This window comes from Cannabis sativa, chromosome 8 (assembly GCF_029168945.1).
Source record: "Cannabis sativa cultivar Pink pepper isolate KNU-18-1 chromosome 8, ASM2916894v1, whole genome shotgun sequence".
In the NCBI taxonomy this organism is placed as follows: Eukaryota; Viridiplantae; Streptophyta; class Magnoliopsida; order Rosales; family Cannabaceae; genus Cannabis; species Cannabis sativa.
In genome coordinates this window covers 44,358,728-44,371,233 of record NC_083608.1, presented here as the reverse complement: position 1 = coordinate 44,371,233, position 12,506 = coordinate 44,358,728, and the positions used below count along the sequence as shown (strand labels likewise).

The 12,506-nt window shown below is 33.1% G+C and overlaps 1 protein-coding gene and 1 long non-coding RNA gene across 2 annotated transcripts; one reads left to right on the top strand and one right to left on the bottom strand.

Moving 5' to 3' along the window:
• Positions 1-1,499: 1,499 nt before the first annotated feature.
• Positions 1,500-6,892, top strand: LOC115699735 (ABC transporter B family member 27). The gene is made up of 17 exons (XM_030627272.2): positions 1,500-1,882; positions 2,077-2,151; positions 2,255-2,290; positions 2,395-2,469; positions 2,867-2,991; positions 3,169-3,268; positions 3,387-3,558; positions 3,664-3,782; positions 4,129-4,239; positions 4,331-4,475; positions 4,672-4,804; positions 4,936-5,011; positions 5,124-5,189; positions 5,314-5,421; positions 5,547-5,654; positions 5,747-5,944; positions 6,547-6,892. The coding sequence occupies exons 1-17, from the start codon at positions 1,805-1,807 to the stop codon at positions 6,748-6,750; spliced, it is 1,929 nt and encodes a 642-aa protein (XP_030483132.2). The 5' UTR covers positions 1,500-1,804; the 3' UTR covers positions 6,751-6,892.
• Positions 6,893-9,041: 2,149 nt separating this feature from the next.
• Positions 9,042-11,471, bottom strand: LOC133029963 (uncharacterized). Its single transcript, XR_009683892.1, has 2 exons — positions 10,333-11,471; positions 9,042-10,226 (listed from the first exon to the last, which is right to left on the bottom strand). It is a non-coding gene; the product is annotated as an uncharacterized LOC133029963 (long non-coding RNA).
• Between the last annotated feature and the right edge of the window lie 1,035 nt (positions 11,472-12,506).

Here is a 12,506-nt window from a genome sequence, read left to right as displayed (position 1 = left end):
TTTGTAATATAAGTAGCTATTATCTGCAAAAAAAAAAATATATACGATATCACTGACGACGACACACTTTTATACCATGCAACCAACATGGACACTTAAATTACGAATAAGAGCAAACAATCTCTCATCACACAAGATAATTAGATATGGAGACAAATGATCTCTTTGATGAATAACGCGCATAGGAATTATAGGCCCATCTCATGTCCATCACAAATAATGCTATAGGAATTTGTAGTCAAGTCATTACCAAGTGAACCAACCAATCATAAAACTCCATTTTTTTTTAGAATTTCTTGGAGATAGGACCCGTTAATCCTATCATAAGCCGTACTCATATCAATTTTACGTGCCATGAAACCAATATTACCTCGACGCTTTCTCTTTAAATAATACATCACTTCATAAGAAACTATAATATTATGTGAGATGAGACGCTCAAAATATAAATACACTTTAAGCATCAAATACAACTGCATCCAACAACCTTTCATTTTGTTAGTAAGGACTTTAGTGAACACTTTCACTAATACATTACAAAGGGATATCAACCTCAAATCACCAAATAATGGTTGGATTTTTCTTTTTCGATATAAGAGCCACATTTGTCTTGTTCAACCCATCTTGCAAAATTCTTTCATTGAAGAATGTCTGCACTATAACCACCACATCACTTCCAACAACCACCCAATTCTTCTGAAAAAAAACATTGGGGTCATACTATCGGACCAAGAGATTTATCAGTACATTTGAAACAAAGCTTCCTTAGTCTCCTCCTCTAAAATTGACTTCATGAGTTCTAAATTATGGGCTGCCGTAATTGAGCTAGGAATATAATCTATCACCTCTTTCCAATTCATATGTGAGTGACTAAAAAGATCATGAAAATAATGAGTAATTAAAGTAGCTAACCCATTATCCTAGTCAACTCAATTCCCATTCGAATGCTGAAGCTTATGAATATGGTTCGAACGCTTACGAAACCTTGCAGTCTTAATTTGATCTCTAGAATTAAGCTATAGTTGTTTCGAGTGTTGCCTCCAAAAGATTATTTCCCATTTGATCAAAAATAGCAAACAACAAATTCTTTACTTTTTGAAACCGTTCAATATTCTGAGACAAATTCTTAGTTTTTTTTAATTTTTTTGTTTTAAGAAATATTAATTGTCGGCAAACTATGTCTTCTTTTAGCAATTTACAAGTTAAAATGTAACGATCAATATTTCATCCTATTCTATACATAATAAATTCATATAATTTGGAATTAAAAAGATGGAAATAACTACGTACGTACGTAGACGTGGTTAAGCAAGATCCAATCAAATCAAGAAAATATTTTTTTGTTATAGAGAACAATCTAAACAAGTGGTTAAGATGTTCAAACACTGTGAAGAAAAAACGTCTTAGGAAAATTAACCTTATTTATTACAAAAGAAAAATGGGGTAGAACATGCTGAATAAAACATGTCGTATCTTGGTGGCTTAAACTAATTCATAATAAAAAATGGACGACCAAGAAAGACCTTAAAAAAAACAAGAAAAAAAGTCAGACGAAACCTGAGAGGCCTAAAAAGACATGAGATCGATATTAGTCAGGTATTTGTTTGGACGTTAGTGGGGAAGGAAGACTCGTGGTGAGTGAGTACGTGCATCATAGGCATAGGTGATAGGTGGGGAAGTAAAGCAAACCCAATCTTTCTTTAACTCAACAAACACAAACACAAACAACCACTTCACCTGTGCTTTTGGGGGCTTCTCACTTCTATTTCCCGCCTTCACTACGGTTCCAGTTGCTTCTTTCTATATGGGCAAGAGGGATTTCAATTGGACCTCCAGCTCTATTGTCTCTGGCTCTCACAGAGCTCCTCTTCTTAACAAACATGTTGGTTTATTCTTCTTCTTCTAATACATGGTCTATGTTTTTCTTCTTTTGAAATGATTAACAAACTGTTCTACATGCCCAGAAAAGTATCATATTTAATCTTAATGTTCGTGTTGGGTTGTGGTTTTTAATATGGGGAAAAGATTATTGATTAATTGAAAACAAAGGATGTTTATTTTCTTTAATTTGTGTAGCCAAAGAGGAATGAAAATGAAGAGGGATCAGCTAATGGTCCAGCCACGGACCTTGAACATGGAGATGCGGTAGAGGTATTGTTAATCGTGTTTTATTTATAGATCTCTCTCTCTATACTTGTCTCCTTAATTTCAGTCTGTTTTTCAAGAATTGTTAATTTTGTTCTGGAAAATTCAGGCAGCAAATGTTGGATATCTTCGAATATTATCACTTGTAAGTGGGCACTTGTATAATTTCTTTTATTACTTTTTTTATTGTTATAGTAAAAGGTCATGATGATTAACTTTTTGTTTTTGTTTTTTTTACTCATTGAATAGGCAAAACCTGATGCTGGCAAGTTAACTATTGCTACTATTGCACTGCTGATTGCATCCACCACAAGTCTTTTGATTGTATGTTTCTTCAGCTATTGATTATTATGTGCTTATTCTATCTCTATTTCTTTCCCTGTTTTGAGGTGACTGGTGTTGAAATTTTCTTAATGTGCCAATGATAATTAGCAAAGTTTGGCTTACTTGGTTCAAATTTGAACTGGGGTTTTTCATGATAGATGCTTCAATTTATTGAGAAAAATCTTTCTATTGAAAACTTTCCTTCAGCATATATCATAGCTTGATTTTCATTTTCTTATCTATCTTGTATTGGAGATTCTGGAGAATCTATTAGACAAATAACATCTGAATCAATGTGTTTTTGGCTTCAGGACTCACCTCAAGATTACATTTTCTTTAACTGTTGTCAATTGAAATGTGAAATTTCAAGCTTTGATTTACTTTTTTTTTCTTGCAGCCAAAATATGGTGGAATGATAATTGACATTGTATCACAAGAAATAAGAACTCCTGAAGAGCAAACTGAAGCTTTGAACGCTGTTAAAAATACCATTTTAGAAATAATTATAATAGTTGCAGTTGGGTAAGTTATAATTTTGCATTTCACTGTCTTTTAATATGTTACCTACATAGATGATTCTACCAGTAAATATCTTTTAATAAGTTATAATAGTTGCAGTATTTTTCTCTTTCTCAATTTTTATGTCAGTGATTTGATTTTTAACTTGTCTATAGTGTTTCCTATTGTCCTTGTTTGAAGTTCTGTATGCACAGCACTTCGAGCATGGTTGTTTTCTTCTGCCAGTGAAAGGGTAGTTGCTCGTTTAAGAAAAAGCTTATTTAGTCACCTTATTGATCAGGTAACATATTTTAAAGACTAGCTCTATATATAATCAACTCCAGTGCTTATCATTTCACTTTGGTATTCAAGAATAATCTGGATAAGTTTCTCATGTTTGATGCCACAATATTCAACAGGAGATAGCGTTCTATGATGTAACTCGGACAGGGGAACTTCTTAGCAGGCTATCTGAAGACACACAGATCATAAAAAATGCTGCAACTACCAATCTTTCTGAGGCACTTCGTAATGTAACAACTGCAATTATTGGTGTTTTCTTCATGTTCTCGTCTTCTTGGAAGTTAACATGTAAGTTTATTTCATTTTGAGCTGACTTTTTCTCCCATAAAAAGACTCCTTTTGTTAGGGAGAAATCATACTCATTGCAATTGATTTTGTTTTCCTCCCCTTTAGTGTTGGCTTTGGTCGTTGTACCAATTATTTCTGTTGCTGTGAAGAAGTTTGGACGCTATCTTCGTGAACTTTCGCACACAACCCAGGCTGCAGCTGCAGTAGCTGCCTCAATTGCAGAGGTTTGTAGGGAAAATATTATTTATATACGTATGTATATGGAAATTTTGTCTGTTTTTTGATAACATTAGGCCTTTATATTTTGATCTATTATTTTTCACATCTGTTTCAAATTCTTTGAACACCTTTTAAATCACAACGAGATAGGGTTTGTTTTACTTGAATCCTTTAATCACTATAACTCTTTAACCAGACCAAATCTATCTTGTCTAAATAAAAAAAGAATGAAGTACTGTTTCCTAAAACTACATACAGAAGGTTTGATAATTAAGTTATGTAAATGATTATTCTAATTGATATTGGGAGGATTCCATTAACTTATGTTTTCTAAGTAATATTAATATTTAGGAATCATTTGGTGCTATTCGAACTGTTCGGTCCTTTGCTCAAGAGGACCATGCAATATCAAGTTACTCAGAAAAGGTTGATGAGACGCTAAACCTTGGGCTCAGACAAGCTGTGAGTTTTCTTGTTAATATTTTCTCACACACAAAATTTCTTAAAGTAATGTAGTAGTTTCTGATCTTGAAGTTACTCTTTTTGGCTTCAGAAAGTAGTTGGTCTATTTTTCGGAGGGCTAAATGCAGCGTCCATGTTCTCCGTTATTGTAGTGGTTATTTATGGAGCATACTTGACAATTACAGGCTCCCTAACTGCAGGAGCCCTTACATCTTTCATTCTTTATAGCCTTACAGGTACTTTCCTAATGTTTACTGCCACCACTTTCTACCTCAGATTGTCAAACATATAAGAATGTCTAACTAAAGATTTTCATACTCAACTCGTGCTTATCAATTATCATATTTTGTTTTGCTGCTTTTCTTAATTGAACCATCCAAAACACTAGCGTATTTGGTTGCTTGTTATGTCTCATGAAATCTCTTTCAACAGTTGGTGGATCGGTATCCTCCTTGTCAGGGTTGTACACGACAGCAATGAAAGCTGCAGGAGCAAGTAGAAGAGTTTTCCAGCTACTAGATCGTGTCTCAGTCATGCCAAAAGCAGGAGATAAGTGCCCCACAGGGTCAGTTTCACTATGCCTTTGGTGTCCTGGTGTCATGCAAATTTCAAATTCCCCACAGGGTCAGTTTCACCTAAATGTACACTAATGCATGTTTTATGTTCTCACTTGTGATGTTGTGTATTCGATGGCAGCGACCCTGATGGAGATGTGGAATTAGATGATGTCTGGTTTGCCTATCCTTCTCGCCCAAGTCATATGATTCTCAAGGTTATAATATGGTTATTTAGTCCCATAAAATCAACTTTGTAACATTCTTGGAAGGTGTTCATAAGTTTTCACAATTTCTTTTTGTATTCTGACAAGTATGCTGAAACTGCAGGGGATAACTTTGAAACTGAGTCCTGGTTCTAAGATCGCTCTGGTTGGTCCTAGTGGTGGTGGAAAGGTAATATTTTGATATCTTTTGAATTGCTTTCCTCATTCTCTGCTAGAGCTGCCTGTTTCTCCTGTATCATCTTTCAATAGATATCTCAATTTTGATTGAAGTCTCACTCTTGATTTGACTGCAGACAACTATTGCAAATTTAATTGAGAGATTTTATGACCCTATTAAAGGAAGAATTTTACTGAATGGAGTTCCATTAGTCGAAATATCCCATGAGTATCTTCATAAAAAGGTAAGCTTTTATTTCTCTCTTTCATATCAAAGCTAAAATATTTGTTGTTTGTTGGCCTTTTTATCAAGAAGCCAATAGAATGACTTTGAAACAGTCTTCATGTTATCATGATTTTCAAACTACAGGTTAGTATAGTGAGCCAGGAACCTGTTCTTTTCAATTGCTCGGTGGAAGAGAACATTGCATACGGATTTAATGGAAAAGCTAGCTTGACTGAAATAGAGAATGCTTCTGTAAGTTTCAATTATAAAGTTTGTAACTCTATTGAAATGAAAGCTTAAAGCTTTCCCCTGGTTTCCATGCTGATAAAGATGATTGATCTCAGAAAATGGCTAATGCACATGACTTCATTGACAAATTTCCTGAAAAATATCAAACTGTTGTGGGAGAACGTGGATTGAGGCTGTCAGGAGGCCAAAAACAGAGAATAGCAATTGCAAGAGCACTATTAATGAACCCAAGAGTTTTGCTACTTGATGAAGCCACAAGCGCTCTGGATGCCGAGAGTGAATTCCTTGTTCAGGTAAATAGACATCCTTACTTCAAATGCTTTTATTGTTTATGTTTTACATTTATATGCACATACAAGTCAATATACCAAACATAATATAAAATTGATATATTATACAGTACAAGTAATAATACACCTAGGCTTGAATCCCACTGCTGTGTAATAACTGGAGACTATGATGATCATCTGCTATAATCCTAAGGTCACTTTTGGAGAGTATTACACTAGATATGATTGCATAGTTTTTACAATGTAATTTTGTTATCAAATTAGAGAGAAATAGAAAAATTAAACCCAACAACCCTACATAATTCACCTATTTTAGGATTTAACTTAAACCATTCAAAAATTTAGATAATTTTTCCTATCCAATCCTCATCTTTATGTAGTTCTTTGGTAATTAAAAAAGTTAACAACTTTGTATTTTTTAATCCAATCCAATCCAATGGTATTCAATCTCGCTATCCAAACATGACCGATTGGTAATACATATATTGCTTCAGAAAATGATATAAAATTCCATATAGTTATTAGCTTCTTAGTTACCATTTCATGTTTGTGGAAGTAAAAGAGAGAATTGTGATATTAGTAATAATGGTGATGTGTTTTTACAGGATGCCATGGATTCTTTGATGAGGGGCAGAACTGTTCTTGTTATAGCGCACAGGCTTTCAACTGTAAAAACTGCAGACAGTGTCGCGGTCATATCAGACGGTCAGATTGCAGAAAGTGGCACTCATGACGAACTTCTCAGAAGAGATGATGGCCTTTACACTGCACTTGTTCGTAGGCAGTTACAAGGATCCAGAACCACATAACTTGGAAGCTTATAAAATGACATGCATCTAACTTTTCTTCTTTTATTTCTCTTTAATTTGGTTGAAAAATATGTATACGTAAATAATGGGGAGTAGATATTCTTTCCCTTCTATTTGAATCCATCAAAGTTGATTGGTGCAACGTCTCTCTTGCTTTACTAATAGATGGGTAAAAATATTTTTAGCTGTTTTGACAGAATTTTTCTGCAACTAAACAAATATAAAAGAAATAGTAATGTTGAGAACTTCAGAAATAAAGAAGGATAAAATATTTTATATGGTTCGGGTGTTAAAAAATTTTAGTGCACAAGTCTTTGTATTAGGGGTTGTTCTAGAAGCTTATAACAATGGCGAATTCTTTATCTCAGTAACGTTTGTGCTTGAGAACTGAAAAGAGAGAGCCTTTTACAATAGAGTGAAACCTTATTTATAGGCGTAAATAGACGTTTCACTCCATTTATAGGCGAAAGTTCACACAGGTTAGATTAGCAAAGTCCTACAGTTAATTAATTGTATTTTACCACATAATGAGGGGTTTACATTTGAATAATAGCATAAAATGAAGGCATGACTAGCCTTACTCGCCCTAGGCGAGGACAGCATCCCGCCCCAAGCCAAGCCAATCCAGTATCAACCTTCATCCTTCCAAGAGCTCCTCATAAGCCCATCTCAATTGCAAGACCTCCATGCTACTCCTAGACCCCTCTCTCTCTCTAACATTAAGTACATATTTCTTACGATTTGAACTTCCCAACGCTTATTAAAATTCCCAAGCAATAGTCCTATGTGTTAAACAAGGAATGCAAAGAGTTTAAACGTGAAAGTAAACACTAGTCCTTTAGGACAATCACACCTCTCCCAAAGCCCGATGAGAGAAAGTGGTTGTACAAGAAGGTACAACGTGTACAAGTAGTGAAGGCAACCAAGTTTTCAATATAGGCTGACACCCCAACAACACAACCTCCACTACCCTCCTTAACACAATGATCCCTAGTATATTGTCAGGTCATTGTTCCTCAATTTTTGAGAGTACTTGTATTTCAAAGCCATTAGAGTTCAAGTATAAATACCCCATGTGAATTCTTGTAATGGGGTTGGGAAATGATCACTTGTAAAAGAGTTTTGATAATCAATAGAATAATATTCTCTTCACTCCATTATCATTTGAGTGTTATGAATATTTCTTAGATATTTTATCTTAAACTCTTTACGTTTGTTTTTATGACTAAGATTTACTTGATGAGTTTTTACAGTCAATAATTTGGCACTGTTTGTGAGAAAGACAAAACTTCAACCTAAACTTTTTCTAAGAAATCATGCCAAGGAATTTGAGGCGTCTTAGAAAAATAAAGATGCACTTCAATGGAGTTAAACCAATGAATTTGAGGAGAAATCTACCACCATCAAAGGCTAACAGTTCCAAAGAGATATGCACAAGGGAAGGGGAAGAGAAAGAAGTCTCTTCCCTTAGGATACAACCATATATAGCCCCAAAAAATGACATTTTTTAATGAGGCCATCACCTCTGGTAGGATCTCCGACAATGTGTACTACTCTTTCGGTAGGCCAAGTGCTACCAACCAGAGCGCTCCTCTCAACTAGGATCCTAACATCACTTGCCAAACCATTAACAAGTAAGACACATTTACAACCACTACCACCTTCACGATGTCACATCCCACCTCGCTATGAATATCAAGACCCCAACCATTTGGAGTGTGTGTGCACAAGTTTATTTGGCGAGTTAGAGCTTCTAAACTCGTTGTTATGAGGAGGAGATAAACGACCTCAGTCTAAAGAACCAGAGGTTGGAGACAAAAGTGGCCGACATGCAAAGGGTATTGAATGGTGTAATCGAAGGAAAAATGCATGCCTCACTCTTTAAGTGCAAAGGAAAACAATCAAAGAAGGGGAAATCAGCCATACATGCTAACGAGGGGAACTCCATGTTCTCCGCTAGTGATCCCCCTTGCGAGATCAACCAAAGAATGACCTATCACTAAACCGGTGCCCTTTTAGTCATTTAAGGCAGCTTGAGCTAATCCCCCTCATAGGGCCATGCCAAGGGGAACACCCCACAACGTGAAAGAAGAACTTCATCAAAAATATGTCAGGCTAAGGGGCACCTCACCTATGGCTTCCTCCCAAGAATGAGACAAATGTAAGACCTTATCTCTTCGATTTGGTGAGAAGTCACACACTAATGGGACAAAATGAGTACCTCACAGAGGCCCATCCCAAAACATAAAGAGGATCTAAGTTCCACCTGCTAACCCTTGAGAGAGAGGATGAGCGAAAGAATGAAAGAGTTACTTTGTAATTATGCATTGGAATACAATAATAAAAGTTAATGTAAAAATATTACAACACTACTTTTTGTACAAAATATAACTCAACTTATAGATCTAATAATCAATATTAAGGGAATTTGTCTATAATAAACTAATAAAAGCAATATTTTACATTTATACCTTATAAAGGAAAAATAAACATAAATAGAAAACAAAAGTTTCTATTTACAAAAATACCAGCTTAACAAGAAACACGGAGGAAACTCCTCCTTCTTCGTGAGCCAGCCGAAACATCCCAATCCACCATATCTCCACTATTTTCTTTCAAAAACTAGGTAAATTAGCTCAAATCAAGGTGTAGATCTCAAGGAAAAAGCAATAAAATCCCAAAAAATCCAAATACAAAAAAGGGAAAAAGAAAAAAATAGAGATATCGACCTCCATTGCTGTAAAAAAAATACAAAAATAACATACAAACAAAAACTGAAAGCGTACAGAGGAGAGGATTTGAAGAAGGAGATCAAAAAAACATTGAATCTTACCCATAATCGAATTAGAGAAAAAATTTAAGGTACAAAAATATGAAAAAACAAACATCATCTAAGCTTCCAGAAAAAAACTAGAACGCAACCAAAATAATATTTTAAAATCACCCATACATAAACAACCTAAAAGATGAACAACTGGGAAAAAACATATTAACAACAATTTGAAAAACAAAAATTACTAAAAAAATTGCTAACTGGGAAATAAAATTAAACAGCACTAAAACTATTAAACATAAACATTAAAACAACTGTTCAGAAAAAGTCAATAGAACACTAAAAGAACAATCAAACCACGAATTAAAAATAAGAAAAAAAATGTTATGAAAACACAAAACCTTCCTACAAAAAATGAGAATAAAAACAACAATAAACCTTAAAAAAACACATTTAAAACTTAAAAATAACTAATAAGAAAGCCCAAATTGAGAAATAGAAACAGGACATAGTTTGGTTAAATAATGCTAAAAACTATTTAATAGCAGCAACAAAAAAAAAAAAACAAAACTAAAAAACAAAAAATGAGATAAAAAAACAAATGAAAAAATGAAAAAATTCAAGGTAAACAACCCTTGGGCTTAACTTTAGGCTTCACTTCCAAATCAGGAACTTCATCCTCGAAGTCAGAATCGGAGAGAACCTAAAATATTATGGGGAAAAAATTGAAACACAAAACAGCAAACGAATAAAAAAAACAACAACAAAAAAACTAAAAAAAAATCGAAAAATAACGGAACCCAACTTACATCCTTGACAAATTTCGAAGATTTGGTTCTCTTTGCCTTAGAGATTCAATCTTAGCTGGAAGATGTCTTTTTTTTGGACCAAATGGCTCTGCATCATCATCCATTCCCTTGTTCGCAATGTCTTTCAAACCAATTTTAGGATCAACTTTAGAGGACTTTGAAGGAGGTTTCTTAGTATTTTTTGAATTTTTTTTAGCAGGTGAAAGGGACTTGGAACCAGACCTAGTGGTGGCCATTTATAGAAGAAGAAAATTAACTGTAAGAGGAAAAAAGAAATGCAGCTATGGAAGGTAGGGGAGATCGTGGATTAGGGCTTCACAGGGAATGATAATGGGTTATGGAAAAAGAAAAAAAAAAACTAACAGAAAATAAAAGAAAAATTAAAAAAAAAAAAGAATGAAAGAGAAGAAGGTGGTAGAGATGGAGTGTAATATGAGAGAAAACCCATGACATAAGCATGAATGAAAGAGAAGAAAGTAGATGGAGTGTAATATGAGAGAAAACCCATGACATAGGCATGCATATGTATTTTTATAATTATCAAACTTTTTAAAATATAAAATTGAAAAACAATTTTTTTAAAAATGTTTAAATAACTAAATAAAGACAAAAATGTAAAAAAAAATGGTAAAATGAGACACCAAGTGTAAAAATCCCCGATATTAAAGGATATGTCTATGGTAAGCACCTTAGTTTTGTCCGTATGGTAGGCATATTCTTATAGCCATAGATATTTAATCTAATGGTAATAAATTGATGAGTGTATATAAATGGTTAATATGTAGAATGTACTAGATTATTCATAAAATTATTTTTTAATAATATTTTTAAATTAAATAATAATGATTTAAATAAATTACTAATTTATTCTTATCTCCTCCATTTAATTATTTTTTTTTTCTTTCTCTTTCTCTTTCTTTCATTCAAAAACCCAAACTTTCAAAAATACAATATTTCTTTCCCATTCTTCCGCTTGGGAACCATATTTATTCATCTACATTTTTACATATTTTTTTTTGGTTGTCTACAAATATTTCATTAATTAATTAATTAAGATGTTGTAATTGGTAAGTACTAATGATATAAATCAAAGTTTTTTACTTGTTAAAATTTATGGTATCTCAGTTCCATTTCATTTTTTTTTTTTAATTTTGGGACAAGATGGGTTTTCACTAATTAATTATTTTAACAAAATAAATAATAATTGTCTGAATTGTTTTGAGAAATGAAAATAATTTAAATGAAAAAAATATATGATTAGAAGAAGATTTGTAATAAATTTTTTTAAAAAAAATTAGAAAATTTACATGAAATAATACTTTAAAACACGTGGAAGGTTATTATTTAATTTAAATAATTATTTTTTTGAATGATAAAGTTAATTTTGATTGATTGTTAATTTTTTTTTTTTAATTTGGTGTTTTTTTTTTAGAAAAATAAAAAATTTAATAAGCTATTAACAAATACATGTTACACAATATTGACTTTTAAAAGTCATACAGATGAATGGTCAAGAAAGTGTAAGTATAGTATAGAGACAAAAACATAGTCAGTAAAATTGTTCCGATATTAAATAGTTTTTATGGCACGTGGATACTTTAGAGCTCCTTTATTTTTCTTTTTTAAAGACAAAATATATAGTGGAAATTAATTAAGAGGCCCTTGAGGAATGATATGGAGCTGATTACACACAGGCGGGCCCATGAATGAGCATGGGTATGATTCACGTGGGTAGGGTACCTGCTCACGCACAAGCTCCTTCCCTATAAGCTTTACTTTAGTGGAGATTACTTTTTCTTTTTCTGTTTAAAGAGAGCACAACATTCACTTTAAAAAAGAAAAAGGAAACAAGATAAAACACCATTCAAAATATATTTTATTCACATTTTTTCCAACACAATATTATTCACTTTTTTTTTTTTTTTATATGAAATATCAACTTCATTAAATTAACATTCTGAGTACAAAACATCCAGAGTAGCAGCTGGAGCATCAGACACATAAATACTACGACCAGATAAGTACTGTGACATCCTAGCAACAACATGTGCTAGGCGGTTTGTTGATCGTTTAACAAAACAAACTTTTATTAAAGGCATAGAAAGCATAAAAGAATGACAGTCTAGAGCAAGATTTCCAAAAATGGAACAAAGAGACGAGCGACTACGAATAGC